This window comes from Sparus aurata, chromosome 9 (assembly GCF_900880675.1).
Source record: "Sparus aurata chromosome 9, fSpaAur1.1, whole genome shotgun sequence".
Taxonomy (NCBI): Eukaryota; Metazoa; Chordata; class Actinopteri; order Spariformes; family Sparidae; genus Sparus; species Sparus aurata.
Genome location: NC_044195.1, coordinates 29,601,246 through 29,619,660, shown reverse-complemented (window position 1 = coordinate 29,619,660; position 18,415 = coordinate 29,601,246). Strand labels below are relative to the sequence as shown.

Here is an 18,415-nt window from a genome sequence, read left to right as displayed (position 1 = left end):
TCTTTTTTTTTTTGGGGGGGGGGGGGAACTAATCTCTTTTCCAATCTCTCCCTCATATATGCTTGGAGAGGCTCCATGCATGGGAGTTAATGAAGGAGCTGCACGGGTAAACCCACAGGGGGACGGATAGAGACGGACCGGAGTCGATATATGCATGCGTACGAACGCGATCTGACGGATGAGCTCGGCTTCTGACCGTCTGCGCCGACGTTAACGCCGAGTCTTGTTAGTCAATTAAGCAACAAATTAAGAGTCTTAGTTGGATGACATTATTAATCATCTGGAGGTTTTACATGATTAGCTGCTCACACAAAAAGTTATTCGCAAAAAGTCACTCGCAGCTCTAAGCTCCTCTCCATCTTCGCACAATAAACCCTCGCACACTTAATCACCCGCCTCCCGAATCGTGTTCCCAGCTCCAGTCTTTATTGATTGCAATGTTGTCCACGCACTCGCACAGAGGAAAACAGCCACTGTTACCCCTCCTTCCTTTCAGCAGGGTAACACTCACTCGCACGATCCTGAATGAGAAAGTTGATGAGTACAAGGTTCCTGTGACAGTCTGCACAGTCTTTGCAAAATAAAACACCGTAAGACACGTTCTGAATCAGTGGATTCCAGATGTGCAACAAAAACAACCTCAGTCAAATTAAAAAAAAGTTAAGACGAGGAATAATTAAATGTTGTGGCGAGAACTGTCTGATTCCTGACCATTCTCCGAATAATGTTCTCCCTCTCGGGCCGGAAATTTCAGGATGCTATTAAAATTATCTCGCCGAGACATGAGAGTAGCTCGAGATAGTAAACGCACCACGAGCCTTTTGTTTTTTTATTATCCCTATTTTCTGTCCCAGTTACACTATCGTTCACTGCAGCGGCTACAGCGGCAATCATTTCAAATGATGCAATCAAGGCCACTTTGACATGTTTTGTTTTCTCAGTAAACACTCCCTGCTTCTTCTTGAATTATCATGCACAGACAGAAGTCAATTTGACCCCCCCCAAAAATAAAAAAAAAGTAATAAAGGCACTGAAATGTGTACTGATGTAGATAAAGTAAGAGAAACAATGGTTTAGTTCAGCTGTTTTAACTTTAATTTGCACGGCTAGAACGAAGTGTTGGCAAGCAGAAGTGGCTCTTTTGTTGCCTGGCAGTTCAATTAGAAAACAATGTTCATAAAGACTCAGCAACAACAGTCACTCTTCTCCAATATGTTCACCAGCTAACTTTTTGTGCTTGTGCTGCATCGATCAAACCAAAACAATGAGCTGAAAGACGCTAAAACAGATCTTAGAGGGAACTGCAGACCGGCTAAATAATTCCCTGTGGATTCATCATCACGAGGGAAATCTTTCACATGCAGGTAATCATGTCAGCTATCAATAACACAGAAATACAGATTATAGCAGCTTTAAATTCAAAAGTAGAAACATAATCATTAAGGCTTGATCCGCAGGGGGTTCAACTTTAAATTGCACCAAACCTGAAAACTTGATTCAAGATTTGAAAACGTACATATTTAAATTGCTTAAGTTTTTACTCGAAATCTAAATTAACTGTAATTCTGTTGCACAAAACTCTTATGGCCAGAATTTAAAGATGGCTCCAAAAATTTAAAAAATGCTGTAGTTAGCTTCCGTTAGCTTTTTAAGCTCATGGCTCGGTTGGCTGTGGAGCCAGTGGCTCTGGAGGTTGGCTGGACGTGGGCCTCAGATCACAGAGGGAGTTACCACAGGCGACCGGGCTCGGCTCAGCTGGGTTTGGCAGCCTGAGTGGACGAACTGGGGCTGAACACGGCGTCTGAGACCGACGGAGGTCAGTGCGGCTACACGGGATGCAGCGCGGTGGTGATTTAAAGCAGCTCTGACCGAGACTATGACTCTGATAAGACGCAGAAGCTTTGCCATCTGATGTTTCTGAATTGGACTGAATTGCTTCCTGTCCGTCTGTTATATGTCTGTTTTACTGTTTGTCCATATCGCTCCATTGATTTGGTCAGCGAGGTTTTCTCAAAGGAGGAGAAACTAGAGCTGTTATGAGTAGGCTAATTATCTTTTTAGCTAGCTGACAGTGTACCGTCCTGGCAAGAGGGGTTTAGCTTTTATTTATTTACTCTATTTTGGACAGGAAAGCATTTGTGCTGATCAATAAACTTGGGTTTACTGAGCAGGGATTTGGTGCACCAGATCTCTTCCTCATTCTGAGTCTGATTTCACCCAGAAACTAACCTTTTTTTTTCTGGTGCGGCCCAGTCGATGAGTTACAAAGACTCATGCATTGTTGAGAGCCACGAATTACTGCAATTGTCTTCGCAGAAACTGCTCTTGTCTCGGCTTACAGCTCAGACGTCTGTATGTATGCGGCTTCATTTCGAATGTAGTTTTCAGTGGAGGGAGACAATGAGTGCAGAGGAACACATTAGAAAGCAGCACATGTGGAGTTAGAACAGAGAAAGGAGGAGGAGGAGGAGGAGGAGGAGGAGGCCAGTAATCTTACCGTCGTCTCCTGATCCTGAGCCGGCATCTGCGGAGGAGAACAAACAGTTATTAACCAGAGGCTCGCACCGCCACAGACATTAGCTGAATAAGCGTGCGTGTCTGCATATGTAAGTGTTCGTCTGGGCCGAAGTCAGTATCTGCTTTTGTGTGCGAGGAGACACTTTGCGAGCTCGTGGGTGTGTTTGACCGCGACGAGATTTCTCTAAAGACGGTTGCAGAGAGTGAAGCTGAGAGAGGAAAGAAAGCAGAGAGGAGACCCCAGCGAGGACGCCCCGAGGCTCCGAGCATCGTGTATCTGCCCCGTTCTGCAGCAGTACATTAAAGATAACACCTCCGACTGTGGACCTTTTCTGCGGCGGGTCTGCGGGTCTGCGGGAGGGCGCTCCGTTTCCACTCCTTGATGTGTTTTGTGTGTCATCTGTGTAAAGCTCCCTAAAAACACACCGAGCTCCCTGAATTGTTTAACAATAAGGCTGTGAAAGGGATAGCGATGAGCACTTAGAAGGAACAGGCAGCGTGTAACTCGAGCCGCAGCAGAAAGCGATCCGCTAAAATGCCCGGGGCCGGAGAGCAGACGCAGGGCCTCAGAGGACCGCAGGGGGATAATAGCTCAGCTCCATATGAATGCCCATGTGAGACGGTTTATAGGAGGAGGAGCGCTCAAACTGGCCGGGTCCATCGCAGCCCTGAAACACGCCGAGTCTGACCGGCAAGCTGTCCTGATACTTTAATGGCATAAGCTTTGGTTCAATAAAAAGCATTTCTGAGGGGGTGAAAACATGAGGTCAGCGCAGCAGATGGTCCGCCGTGCCAGGGGAAGGTAGCTCTCAGAGCAGCCACTCAGAATCTGATCACAATCAGTGAGATGGGACCGGGTCCAACTATAAAAGCAGAATTATTTTACTGGCGAATTTGAAATTCAAATTATTTGGGGGGGGGGGGGGGGGGGGGGGGATTTATTTTTATATATTTTTTTTTTCATTTGTTTGACAGATTTCAAACGAAATAAAAAGGGTCATTGAATAATTCAGTCCCTTTAATGGTGCAGTTGTGGCAGATTGTTTTGTAAAGTCTGTGGATGGAATACATGTTTATTAATGAACCAACACTTGAGAGTTACATGTCAACTGTTTTGAAAGACTTGCATTCGTGCACTTACTCATTTACTAAACCTTAACCCAACTGTTTTATTTATTATTTCAACTAGAACGAGAGCGTGACTTCTTACCTCACAACAGAATCACCGTATCTTGATTAAAGATCCCACATTATGCTCATTTTTCAGGTTCATACTTCTATCTTTACATGTTTACACTAAAAATTGTTCTTTTTCCTTAAGCTGTCGATTGCTGCAACCTCTATTTACACTCTTAGTCGTAGCGTCTGTCTCTTTAAGGCCCGCTACCTCTTGAAAAGCCCAGTGTGCTCTGATTGGTTAGCTCTCACAGGCCTGAGTGGGGATGCGAGTGGTGACTGTATACTGTAGCTGTGACACCAGGACCTTATGGAAGTCTTGACGACTTATTTCAAGGCCCAGTTTCTGAGTGAGTGTGCACTTCTGTGTCGATTGCAGGTTTTAATACTCATATAACACAAAGCTGCTTTATGATCAGGTAACACAGGAAGTGCTTTTGTTGTGTTTATTTACATTTTGTCCTGACGTATACGATATACAATCGGAACAATGGCATAATGATGATACTATCCGACAGCGTGGTGTCAAAATAAACCCAGCAATCTAAACTGTAGGTTTCTTTAAAGGCCACTGATTTATTATGGGGATCAGTGAGCCTTCGGTCTTGAGTCTTGATGGGGAAGGTGGTGTGTTAGCATTAGCATCAGGGGCTGAAGGCAGATTATTACCGTGCTGCTAACTGCTCCGAAAAAAAGGGGGATTGTGAAATGTGATCGGCTCCCGTGTGGACAAATGAGAGACCATTCTCATTTGTTCTGAGATTACTTTATTGGATCCAGCGAGGGAGTCAGGAGTGGATCTAAACTGATCCACAGTCACACCACAGCTGATCCTGAGCATGCTTTCTCAATGAAGTTTACTAGCTTTGTTTCGGAGCATCATTGTTTCTAAATTCCTTATCGAAAACTATTATTTTCCTGGAAGTGGCCGCAACTGTAAACCAGGGCCGAGGAGGAGGAGGAGGAGGAGGAGGAGTCCCAGCCGCATACATCCAAAGACCACACTTATGAAATAGCCGGCTTATTTTACTTTTTACAAACATCCTTCGCTCTGGAACTCGCTGATCATTTGAAATTTGCAGAAAAAAAAGAGCGACTGAATCCTGGTTAACTGAGCAACACACCTGCAATCATGTCCACTTCTTAAATGTAATGTTCTTAAATGTAAACTTTATTGTTTTAAATGCAGACATTCATTTTCCCTCTTTCGGGACAGAGGTTGCAAATAAGCATCTGCTGTAAACACGTCGGACAGATGTTTCAGTTTGTCAAATAAATAAATGAATAAAGAATAATATGGTAAAAAAAGTTTTAAGACAGACAGGTCTACAACTTAAACAGGTGTCTGTTCAGTATGCGTGTGCATATGAATACAGATTCATCCTCGTTTATGTTTTGGTGTCTATTGTTTTATTTGTTTGTAAGTCATATGTTTAGTTATTGCTCTCGGCGTAATGGAGATATCGGCGTCCTTTATTATTCTATTTGCCGAGTGTTATGTAAGAAAGCATTTGTTTGTTATAAGGCGAACTCAACATGGACCGCCGCTGCCGAGCTAACAGCTCATCCCGGTAAACAACAATAAACAACAATAACCCGACCCGGCGCTGTCGAGAGCGAGCGGGAAATACATTTAAGAGAGGAAGAAAAATGCGTCTCATCCACTTCTTTGTTGAAACGAAGCAGAGGGAATTTTAGCACGACATAATGCAGAGTAGATATAATGAACAGAGGAGAAGGGGATTGATCTTTTACAATAGAAACGCTCTCTGATTTAGCTACAGTGTCATTTAAGGCCTCGCCTCTCTATCCTCAAGTCACAGATGGCAAAAACACAAATCCACTGAAAATATAAGACGCACTTTGAAATATGTCTTGGGAAAATAAGAGTATACGCGCACATCCAAACCAGAAAGTGAGCAAAACGTGAAACGAAAAGACGTGTCGCACGACATCCACTTATTTAATGCACCAAAGTACTGACGCTGGACGTCTGATGAAGAGTGAAACGTCACTACCTTTGTGGATTAAATAAGTGGATATTGGGGAAGTGCAGGTGCTGTCTTCTTCTTTCATGCGCTACGTATTCCTGCCATATCTCACACTATACTGAAAGACGGTTGGCGACGTTAATGCTCAAAGACGCGCAAGCGCTCCGACAAAGGCAGCGAGGACGAAGGCTGCCCACAAGCACCTTTAATGTCGGAGAGAAAAAGCCTGCGCCCAGACTCTGTACAGAAACCCGCCCTGCTCCGCCTCACCTGCTTTTAAATCTGCAGAACTTCAGTGACCTTGGAACACGAGGGACACCAAATGTGCAGTGTTTCATGAAAAGGCTTAGCTCGAAGGATCAGGCCGAAGTCAGAAGGGGTTCGCGGGAGATCAATACAAACCGTTCAGTATCTGTACAAGGGCAAAGGTTCGAGGAGAGAACGACTGGCATTAGATAAAAAAAGAACAAAATGGCGAGGGAGATAGGCACAAGCTCAGTTCTCTGCCTGCTTGTCTGCCAAATGAAGGGTCACAAAAGAGGAGATACCGCACGATTTTATTTTATGTGAGGCACTGAAGACTGAGCGAGAGAGAGCACAGGAGGAGTGCCAAGAGAAAAAAAAAAAGATAAAAATGGTTTCCTCTGCTGACAATAGATGATTGAAGTGATTTTTTTTTTTTTTCAGTTTTGGAGCGATTGATTAGAAGAGGATAGAAGCAGAGAGGAACCTTCCAGGAGAGCTGTTATTAACATTACTGTGGTGCTTTCACAGAGGCTGTACTGCATCACACACACACACACACACTTCCTGTCTGCGTGCACGCGAACACACACTTTACACTTTCGGCTTTAAATAAAGGCTTGAAAGTCACGCCTCAGCAGACGGTATGGCTGTGGTAATGTTGACAGACACTCTGCATGGCCGGGTGGTTTTCGGGTATCAAACAACTTGTAGAAATTCCTCGTAAAAAAAAAAAAGATTCTCACATTCTAATAGCTATCTTTACTGTGAACACTTGTAATAGATTTTTCCGTGATACACAGTCGGAGACACAGACCAGCCTGGCGGTCCCACAAACGCTTTCCAATCCCTCAACTGTGTAGTAAATACGCTCGGAAAACAGAACCTATCCGCGAGACTTCCAACAGCAACACGCGGCGGAGTATTTAGTCACATTTCTTTGCGATGTCGAGCTGCGGCGTGAACACCAACCCTTTTTTCACAAAATATCTTCAGTATTTGCAGCTTTGAAGGCTGCAGTCGCTGTCGGGGGAGATCCAGAGCGAGTTTGTGCACCTTTTGAAATTATGTTCCATCAAAGCAAATCTTGATCGGAACATTTTCTCCTCAGTGGGAAACAGGGGTTTTTAATAAAGTGACCGCGGGGGGTCGGTGGATCCTGGGACTCAGCCAGAATCTTTAATATCTGACTGACCAAACAGCTTTGTAGATACAACACCGATCCCGAAGAGAATCTGAGAGGCGGCGGACCCTCCAGCTGACACTGTGGCTCAATCCCCTTTTCCAATTTTTATACCTGTACTATTTTCCAGTGTCCCTTTGTCCCCTCAGAATAAAGTTACAAGGGACAGGAGTTGAACTGTCCGCCTATGAAATGTGACAACCCTTCAAGACTTTCATATTTCATCAGTTGTCGACATAAACGGAAGCAACTGGACCTTTCCAATATGCCGTCTTCACATGTGGTGATTTCTGTTGTGTGACTGTGGCAATCCTGGTATTATCACGATGTCATTCTTCATTTATCTGATGGGAGATCAGAATGCATGGAGGCTCGCCATTTGTTCACAACTTCACGCTATCAATCACGTCATCAAACGGTATGTGAACTGTACTTTCATAGAGTTTTTCCAGTCTTGACCGTCACCATTCTGGGAGCAGAGGCTACCATGTAAGGCGCCGCCTACTCATCAAGAGCGATAACCTCTGATGTGCAATCATGCACCAATAGGAGAACCACTGGGAACATTTTGGGGATCAGTATCGTGTCCAAGAATACTTCAGGAATCAAACTACCAACATCCCGAATGGCGGACGACCGCTCGACCCCATGAGCTACAAAAAAATGATCATTGCCTCATTATCTGGCATCTAGTGGCACTTTGTTGGTTTACATTTGCAATCCGTGATCTGAAACTGCCAGTCTGCACTGATATTACAGAAGCTGCTGGACTTAAGTTCAATTTTGGGGCGTCGTATACCATGAGAAGTACGAACGCAACATTGAAATACATCAAAATGCAGATCTGTCGTGCACAAAGCATTCATCACAATTTTATGTTGGCTAGCATCAACAAAATATCATATATTGTTTCATATGTTTGGGGGGCCATGTAGCCCGAACATTTACCCCTTGTACCTTTTAACAAGCATGACGACACAGTGCTCCTTGGCATGAACACACAAAATTGAGGGTGAGTGGTAGGGGCGAGGGGCGTATTGGGATTGTGAAATCCACTCAAATTTTGCCATTAGAGAACACTTCTGTCAGCTTACAGCCCCTCCAAGCCCTGTTTTCCAAGGAATGGTGTCCATATTGGATGGAAGAAGGAAGAATGTAGGAAGAAGTCTGTTGTGAGAAGAGAAAAGTAAAAATATGGTGGGGGCGAATGAGCATCACAAGCCTACAAAACAAATGCAAACATTTGCAGAATCATCACTCAACACTGACATTCTGACGACAGGGTTGCCCCCACCCTAAAAATGTCCTTGAGAAAGTCCTCGATTCCCCTCCGGAGTCCTGCACTGTAGCTCATCTTTACCTCTGACCTCCCTGGAGAACAGCAAGCAGAGAGAAAATCTCCCTCCGGATCAATAACGTATTACATTATCACTTAAAGTACTTTAAATTCAGATTTAATTTGCAACTAATTGGCAGTGTCGAGACATGGATTTTTTTTTTTTCTTAAACACACAGAAAATTAGCAGCGTATTGACGAGTTCTCCTGTGCTGAATGTAAGACTGCACTGACACGACTACGCCGCTTCTCACTTAGCTCCTGGTCTGCTGTTAACCCGGAGTGTGCATCTTAAATCATCAGCCGAACATATGGCTCCTGTCGTCTGTCGGTGCTCGGGGATCTCGGAGTGACAACACTGTGATTAAACATGCCATCAACATTTTAACACCGTGTCAGTTAGACCCGTCTCACACCTTCCCGTTTAATGACTTCCTGGAACTTGTTTGTAAACTGAGTCAGAGAGAATGCCGTGTTAGCACTTTGCGTAGCTTAACTCTCTCCTTTGGGGGAAATAGCCCGCTTGGTTTGTTTCACTTGGCTAAGCTAATGCTTTAACTGCTCCTCACTGTGCTGGGCTAGCACTTGATGTGATGGGGAAAGTGGTGCCTTTTTCTGCGCTAATCAGCTTTTACTGGCTTTGTCCCTCTGAGAGCACCTCCTGTAATCGACTTTGGAACTTCGGAACAATCAGAAGTTCCTTATCTGTCGGTGACATGAAGGTAATAAAGGCCGGAATGGACCGAGACTGGAATAAAGAGAGCGTATATCTGCTTCTTCACCTGACAGATACTGTACTGAAAAAGTCAATAATGGGCTAAAAACACCCCCGATTTGCGAGATGTCACAAATCGGACCCTCTGTGATATTATGTGGTGCATTATGTGAGCGCTTTTTCTGCCGGATGCTTTTCCACGGGGGACCACAAACGCATCGTTATGGTATGAAATCATGTTTATATATGCCTCGCTGCCGTCACTTAGCATGAAACTGGCACCTCAGCAGGCCTCCTGTTTACTGTTTGGAATGACAGCAGATTGTAACGTCTGGCCTCTTGGCCTCAGCGGCATCCAGGAGGGTTAATGCGAGCGCATGAAACTGCGCTGTTCTGTTTGGTGAACATCAAGACGGATCCTGCAGGTCTGTCATGCACAGCAAACAAAAAAAAAAAAAGGGGGAATTTACAGTGTTGAATATAGATATCTCGCTTTCCATTCTGTCAACTACGACTGCAGAGAAGTCTCTTAAACCTATTTTGATTCCAGTTGAGTCCTCAGCAGCTGACAAAGACGGCTGTAATATGCTTCTAAGAGCACGTTACATGTTTCTTTTCCTTTTTTTTTTTTTACAAAATAGCAAACAAAGAAACTAAGCTGGTGATTATCAGGGGTTGTTGGAGACTAAAGAGGGGTAAACACAAAGTAAATATTTGCGTTATGGCTTAAAAGTAATACTTAAAGGCACGGAGGAAAAGAGTGGATTGTTGCGTCTCATTCCCAGGTCGTCAATTACAAGCGCTCCGGGTCGGTGTTTGGTGTGAAGTTCCGACCCAAAAGTTGGTATTTGACGACCTGTAACAATCAACTATATTTACCCAGATTCGCCTTGCCCACCTTTAAAGGATAAGTTCGCAGAAATTAAAATCCAGTCATGATCGGCTCACCCACATGCTGCGGACAGTATCGTAGTCCACAGATCATTTCTGGAGCTTCACAGCAAAATGGCGTTACGGCAAAAGATAACTTGTTTTAAAGCGTGAACAGCCACAAAAAACTTTAAATGGCTCCAAACGTATGGCGAAATCCAAGTCTCTGAAAGCCGAAACTTACTAGAAAAGAAGTTCTTGACACCAGGATGACATGCAGTCCAGGGTGTATATAACCTCTTTCTAAATCAATTTTGTGTCACTGGTCTTCCAGAGACTTGGATGACACTGGACTAGCTGCATGGAGCCATTTAGTTGTTTTATTTTCGAGCTGTTTTAAACATTTCAAAACTAAAATTACGGCCTTGTGGTTAAATGTCTTCATGCACTAGTCAAGTTGCTGTTATGGTGCGAAAATCTGTTTCATGAGGTCACAGTGACATTGACCTCTGACCTATGGCAACCAAATTCTAATCAGTTCATTCTTGAGTCGTAGTGGACACTTGCACCAAATTTGAAGAAATCTCCTCAATGCAATCTTGAGTTAAGCCCTGATGGAGGGTTAGCTCCGTCTGCTTCAGCTGTTTAGGACTTTCTGTTAATGTAACTGTAAACTGTGATTTGTTGCTCTTTTCTGCACACTCGACATCTATTGCATGTCTGTCTGTCCTGGAAGAGGGATCCCTCCTCTGTGGCTCCACCTGAGGTTTCTTCTATTGTTTAGTTTTTTTCCATCAACGTGAAGTTTTTCCTCACTCGAATCGAGGGTTTAAGGACAGAGGATGTTGTTCACTGTACAGATTGTAAAGCCCACTGAGGCAATTGTGATTTGTGATTTTGGGCTATATAAATAAAATTGATTTGATTTAGGAGAAAGCTGCAATGCTGTTTTTCTGCAAAACTCCAGAAATGTTTGGTGAACTAAGACGGCATGAGGGTGAGAAGATATGACTACATTTTCATAATTGGGAAAATAAAACTAAAAACACAGAACGTGGTATCGATGTAAGCTCCATGTGCTGATGAAGACTATGCGATATGACGAAAGACCTTATGGTGAGACTGTTTTGTCAACACTCACATTTGCACGACTCCAATTTGTTGACGCTGATCCGCTGATACGAGGAGTCACAGCTACAAGATGAACACTATATCTAGATTTTCTTTCGTCCCTCCCCGAGATCACCGTTTCATGATATTTTCTCACCCCGGCAAAGAAAACAAGTATTGGCAGCGCGGAGCTGACATATATCCATTACCCTGTGTACTGTTGCCGCTAATGGGATTCTGGAGGATGGAGCGCAGGGAGGAGAGGGGGGGAGACTGAGAGAGAGCGAGAGAGACCACGAGAGACAAGGGGAGGTTTTGTTGCAGCGAACGCACAGCTCGGGCAAAAGTAGTTCCTCGCCGTTCCTCGTAATCGCAGGTGTTTGAGATACTTTTAATGTGTTGCCACTGCTGCTCTCGTTTTAAGTTAGCTTAGCTGAGGGTATCAACTAAACGGCTAAGTGGCGAGGAGAGCAGAGAGGAAGCGCTTCAGAAGTAGCTGCCTGGCCTACTTTTCCACATGAAAGGTTTGTGTGCAACACTCGGTTATGTAAGAAAAAGCTCCCACACAGCGATCCCGTGTTTAACGCTCCGATGAGAAGCGGGCGTCACATATCTTCACCGTATCAAAGACCTCATCACTTAACTTTCGGTATATTTAGAAGGAGTTAATCAGTTTAATCAGCGAGTGTGAGCACATTTCTTCAACGCGGCGCTCGCATCGATTTATCATCGTGTTGCTTTGCTGGATTTTACTTTGAATTTCAATTAAGAAATAACATTAGACAAGTTATTTCAATCTTTTTTTTTGTTCTTTTTACTTTGCAACTTGTTAAATATCTATAATCCTTCATACTTTTGAATGAGTGTTTATGTTTGTTCCTGTTTCAGCTGCCTTTGACCTTTTTTGGAAACAGAACACTCATTAACGACCACATCGCGACTGTTGTTTATAGGGTTGAATGAACTAGCAGAGAAACAAACTAAATGCAGAAGTTTTTTCCGCACGTTGCACGAGGAGTCGCCGACCCGTTGGATGATTTTTCTGAGAATGAATCATCCGCTCTGACCTTCACAGTCAGAAGATGTGAACCCAAATTAACGCTCGTCAAAGATCAAAAACATCAAACGTGGGAATGTGCGGTCACGACCCCGCATCTTCAAACACATGATAGATTTACTTTTGTTTTGCCCAAAGCGTATTCTGAGTGCCGGTTCCATACAACGTGCGAACTGTAAGCAGGTCATCTCGCTGGCAAAGTGCCAGAATAAAGAAAGGTCACAGAAGTATCTATCTGTACGAAAAAGTAGGGTTCGACTGATGCGGCTTTTTCAATGCCAAACATTAGAAATCATGGAGACTGATATATATATTATACAGTATGATGTAGTATGTAGCAAAAACTGGAGATAAACTGGGGTGGAGGAGGTTTATATGGTTCTTTTCTCTGAGTGGTTCGCTCCTTTGGCTCCATATCTCAAGGTAGTCGGTCTGTCAGATCAACGAGATAAAGTAACACATTTTGTCTTTTCTGGGTATTTTTAATTATATATTTATTTTTGTCTGAGCTGTTTCATCAGAAAAAAATATAGGATGCGAGCAGGTTATTACAATCCATGTTTTTTTTTTGTTCGGAAGCAATTTCTAGCGGCCGTCGTAAAAGGAGGAAGTGAGGTGAAGTAGTATAAAGACAGAAAAGTATAAAGTGGAGGTCGGTGAAGGACAGCTGAGTTAAACAAACACAAGTGCAATAATCCAAATTTAAACTATCCCGTGTGAAACCAAAAAATCTTGTTCTGTACTGAAGTAATCCAGGCAGTGTAATGATTTTAACGCAGACCACAATGTTTCTATAAACTTGATCAGGTTTTTTTTTTTTGCCTAAACTGAACAAAGGTCTGGTACGTGTGTGTTGCCGGTGCGTTGCAGCGATCGCGTTGTTTGGAAATGCGAGTTATGTAATTTTGGGAGATCCAGACGATCGACCTTTTCAGTCGTTACGGCGATGAGGATGTTGTTTTTGTCTCCAGGAGTTTATCGTTTAGTCGTGTGTCCCAAAGAGAGGTCACTGTCTGAGAGAACATTCTGTTCAGCAGAGTTCAATGTTGTTTTTCAGCTCTCATTACCAATGTTCCACTGGTCCCCATCCTAATGTAACAGAGTAAACATACTAAACTACTTGAAGTCACAAAATTCCACAAATTTTAAGGGGGATGTTAAAATGTAGTAGTCAACATTGAAGCCACTGTGCTGCACTTGAAGAAAAAAAATTGACCCACACCGCTGGAAGGAACAGTGACTGGACTGAGACAGGGAAATAAAGTTGTTTACTGGGGCCTTGGTTTGGAAAAATGCCAGAATAAAGAGTGCAGCATGAGACGCTGAAAAGATCGCTTCATGTAACATCACTGTCATGGTCTGTTTTTACAGAAGACACAAAAAACATTGTTGTACGAAGCCCTGAAATAAGCTTGAAAAGCGCTGGTTGTTGCGTCGGAGAAAAGGGTCTTTGTGCCTTTTTCTCTTTCTAAAGATACAGCAGACTACACACACACACACACACACACACACACACACACACTGGCGTACACCATCACATGTCTTGAGAAGGACCTCACACACAACACCACAAACAAGCAATTTAGAGAAAGTCTGGACATGTGACTGGACGGCCCGGCCCACTGGCACACAGACACCTCTACTGTTACCGCAGTGACATTTCCACCTCAATCTCCACATGTTCCCGCTTTCTGAGCCGGCGCCATTCAAGGGCCCGTTAATGGACTTCTGCCGGCTGCCTATCACTGAGTCAGCGAGCGCTCAACTCGAGCCCCGCAACACTGTCTTAGCCGGGGTGGTGATTCACATACGCCTCGGAAAAAAAAATAAATAAATAAAAAAACAGGCATCATCGCCTTCGCCAGTGGATTCACTCATTCACAACTAAGCACATTATTCAGGACATGACTCACTAATTGGTAGATTCTGAAAAGAAATTCCCTGGTGGGCATCGGGGGAATACGAAGTATACGCTCATCCATTTCGATTTATCATCACAGGATTACACACATTACATAGGCCAAACCTAATTACACATGTTCAAATGAAAAACAGAGCCACGAGCAGTGATACAGAGTTCAAACCACGAGGCAGCTCTGATGAACTGCTGCGAAAGTTTCAGGCACGTGGTCACTTTAGCTAGTTTACTTCTGATTAAAAGAGGCGACGCCGTGTGCAGCATGCAGCTGTTTCTCCTCTTTTCATGTGAATGAAAGCTTTTTGCTCAGCAATGGATGACTGTTTTTACAATACTGACATTTCGACAATTTGTGTCACGTCACTGCTCTCATTAGATGTTTATGAGCTGACTCTTATCAGGAGGTGGAGGGGATGGTGATGGAGTTATGGGAGGAAGTTGGGCGGCGAGCGCAGTTTGAGACAGTTTCAACATTTGTTCGTGCGAAACCGCTGGATGTTTCGACAAAGGACCACAGTATTTCGACATTTGTAAGCCCGACCTCGGGGCAGAAGCCGGGTTTGCGGTGAATAAAACTGATATTTACGACGGGAAGTCATCTCCTTGTTGTAGCAACCAGGCTTGCTGTGGTTTACAACGATTATATAACATGCAAACCGGCCCCAAACATCATTTGGCTTCTAAAAGACATCAACACGTACAAATTTGGCGTCAATCGGGTCGAAAATCCATCAAAAGCTGCTCACATTTTTTTGCAAATTAGCACAAAATGTCTGTTGAGCACATTGATTGGGATACATGTAATACATCTTAACTCAATCAGTGTGTGGATTCTAGCGCCAACATACGAAGGTCGATTGGAGTCATACATCATCTTCATCCGCAACGTAACGTCCAACCAATGAGTCACATTTCTAATCTCTTCCAATTTGAGCTCTGGCAGAAGACGAGCAATAATAATAAAGCAGCACAAGCTCAATGTGCTGCGTCCCCTTCAGGGTTTGAGCTCTAATAAAAAACAGAGAGAGGGGGGGAGAAAAAAAAAAAATCTCCACCTGCTTTTGTATGTGTAACAAAATTTGATGAGCTGCTAACACAATGAAGAGCTGCACGTGAAAATGTTATATGTGCCATTAGATTAGGCTAATCGATTCAGTCACTGTGGTGCATTTTCAAATCGAATGCTCTGGATTCAATTCGTGGCAGGTTATACGACAAGACACTGGGCGTTGGGAGGGTAAAAAAAAAAGTCTTGTATGCTGCTAAAAAACTGTGTCTTCATTAGAGCAGACAGCTTCTGCTCAATCATCAGGATGAAAATGAAGTACGTTTATGAGGGTCTTATTTCTACGACTGCCTTTAGAGTAAATTAACCGTCGGCAAACCTTTTATGGCCGAGCTTCTTTAAGTTTACGGCAGTCCGAGCGGCACTGCTCGTCTCCACTGCACAGCTAATGAAGTGGCTGACCTTTTCCAGCTGAAGACGCCTACTCAACAGCTTAAACACCAAACTATATCAGCAAACAGGAATCCCAATTATGTTGGATAATTACACCCAGCGCTTTTTTTTTCATCAGTTCCAGCCAATGCGAGGATGAAAAACAAAAAAAAAAAAAAACAATAGCAGATGCCATCAATGAAAAGAGAAGCCTAGGGAAGGATATTCTCAGGAAAAAAGTGAATTTTGCAAACGGGTATTCCCTACACATGAAGGATAATCTACAACAAACCCGGCAGTTATATGAATATAAAAAGAATCCCAGGAAAGTACGAGACAGAACCTAATTATTCATTGATGTGAAGCAGTCAGGCTTTTGGCTCTGTGGATCGTGTTATCCTGCTTGTACCACAGCTACTTGCCGGCAATTCAAATATAGTTTATTCGCATTTTGAGTCAAAAGAGATGCTATAGACTGTCCGGATTCAATAAAGACTCACCAGATTCAGCAAAAAACATTGATACTTCCAATGCAAACACACACTAAGGGCTCACTCACACTGAGGAATCTGTACCGTCCACGTTTGACCCCCAAAGTCCAGTTTGCGGTCTGAAGCTGGAACTGATCTACAGGTCAACACGAGAGTCCACCTGATAATTGTTGTCAAAATGTAACTGATGCGTTCTTCGTGACGATGGGAAAGATTTCCCTTTATATTTGTTTACCCTCTCAAAAGGAGTGTATTTCCATTCAATCATCATCATCATAGAAAGCACAAACTGCAGTGAGAGGATTGTTTGCACTGGATGCGGCTTCAAAAGATAACGAAATATGATCGCTGAGCCTTTAAGTAGCTCCATGTTTCCTCCCTCGTCTATCAACAATCCCAGCATCAGAAATTTGCAGGAGGAAACGCAAACAACCATTCTGTTGGTAATCTTGCGGTATATGCTTGTAGGAGCATCTGGTTTGGGGATGCCATCAAATATATAGAAATGTTAGCACACAGCAGCTTACTTCAGCGCCAACGTGAATAACTTTTTGACCATCATTATTTGTCCCTAACATTACAGACTATCTCTTCCGTCTCTTTTACTCTTTAATGCTGCCTCAGAAGCAGTGGCGTGCGCAGACTTTTTGAAGGGCAGGGCGGAAAAGAAGGGCACTTTAGCGTGCATTTTGGCTCCCAAGAGGGCACTTTAGCACGCGTTTTGGCTCCCAAGAGGGCACTTTAGCGCTTGTTTTGGCTCCCAAGAGGGCAGTTTATCATGTTCTAACCAGCCAAGGGGGCAGTTTAGTGTGTTTTGCCAACCAAGAGGGCACTTTTGCACGCTTTTTTGGCTCTCAGGAGCGCACTTTAGCGTGCATTTTGGCTCTCAGGAGGGCACTTTAGCGCGCGTTTTGGCTCTCAGGAGGGCACTTTAGCGCGCGTTTTTCAACAATTGGGCCACGAGGGGGGGCGACTGCGACTCCCCTTGTGCACATCACTGCTCAGAAGTATCTTCTACCGTTTAAATGCCTGCAACAACTACAAACATTTGCACGCTTTGCTTTTGGCGTCCAAAACAGGTATTTTTAGCCAAACGCACCTAAACCTAACCAGACCATAACGACAGCGCTGTGACAGGAGAGAAATATAAAATTCAACCTAAAACAAACTTAAGTTTCAACTCAGGGAAGCTTTTTAACACATCTGTGGTTTTTGCAGAAACATGCTCACTGACATTACAAAGGCTGTCAGGGATATCACATGTCACGTCTCTAGTCGTAAAATATTCTAACTCTGACTTTCAAACTAGTGGATTGGTTAATTTATAGTAAGGTGTAGCAGGACGCTAACGGGTGCTGATGTCCTTTTACATTTAAATTAGCTTTATCCTTCTGCGTATGTTACTCAAGCTTCAAAAACATTAATTGTTTTTTCATTTGAGAGGATTATGCTGCTGAGCAAAAAGCACGTATCATAAACCGCAGAGCTTATTTTCTTTTTTGTCTTTTGCCAGGGCGATGCCAACGTCCGGGGTTAGGAGACAACAACACCAAGTCCTCCCTGCAGCACCCTGTTACCATCCCGAGACCCCCTGCTGCCAGCGTGGCTAAAAATGTTTCTCATAACTGTAAGACTGACTCTTATTCAGTGAAAGGGTTTTGGTGACACAACTGTCACCGAGAGAAATTACATTTCATGCATTGTTGGCCAATTCGGAGCTGGTAGCATATCATTTGTAAGTGTGCTCTTTCATGTATTGCAGAAATTAGTCATACAGTATTTATTCGACTTCAGTGGATCCCTTTACAGAGTGAATTCAAGTGCTTTTTGAAGAAGATGAAAGAAAACAATATGTCAACACAATCCAGATGACGCGTGATTCAGTCATTCAATTTTCTGCTTTATTGAGCGTGCCTCTCGGCTGCGCGTTACAGTAACTACCTATGACAATTTGCCGCGCATTTGTATTTCATGCCTTTTGACATTCATTCAAACATTACGTAACGAAAGGTCACAGCTGTCGAGCTCCCTCTGACTTCCTGTTTAGCGCTCCAAATGTTGAATAAACTGTATAATGAACTTGTTCAAACTCTCTCCGTCGCTCCGCAGGCCTCTTGGCCAAACCGCGGTCTTCTGTTTCTTTTGGGAGGACATCGTCTGGCGTGATGAAACCTTCGTCTGCTCAAAGCGAATGCTTGTCACTTGTCATTGTGCTTTTGCTTGTTACACTAAACTTGAGAAAATTACATCAGTCTGTCACCTCCAGAGATTTTTTCATCATGCCTTTTTTCTTCTAATTCCTTTGAAGTGATGCATCGCTCTGTAATTACTGAATCCCGTCCACTGGAAGCATTTACATATATTGATAAT

The 18,415-nt window shown here is 43.6% G+C and overlaps 1 protein-coding gene across 3 annotated transcripts in view; it reads right to left on the bottom strand.

Moving 5' to 3' along the window:
- Positions 1-18,415, bottom strand: part of tmeff2a (transmembrane protein with EGF-like and two follistatin-like domains 2a) — a 124,440-nt gene that overhangs the window by 56,351 nt on the left and 49,674 nt on the right. For all 3 annotated transcript variants that reach the window (XM_030428888.1, XM_030428889.1, XM_030428887.1), the window contains exon 4: positions 2,498-2,524. In XM_030428888.1, coding sequence (XP_030284748.1) covers positions 2,498-2,524 — 27 coding nt within the window. The remainder of the gene's footprint in view (positions 1-2,497; positions 2,525-18,415) is intronic.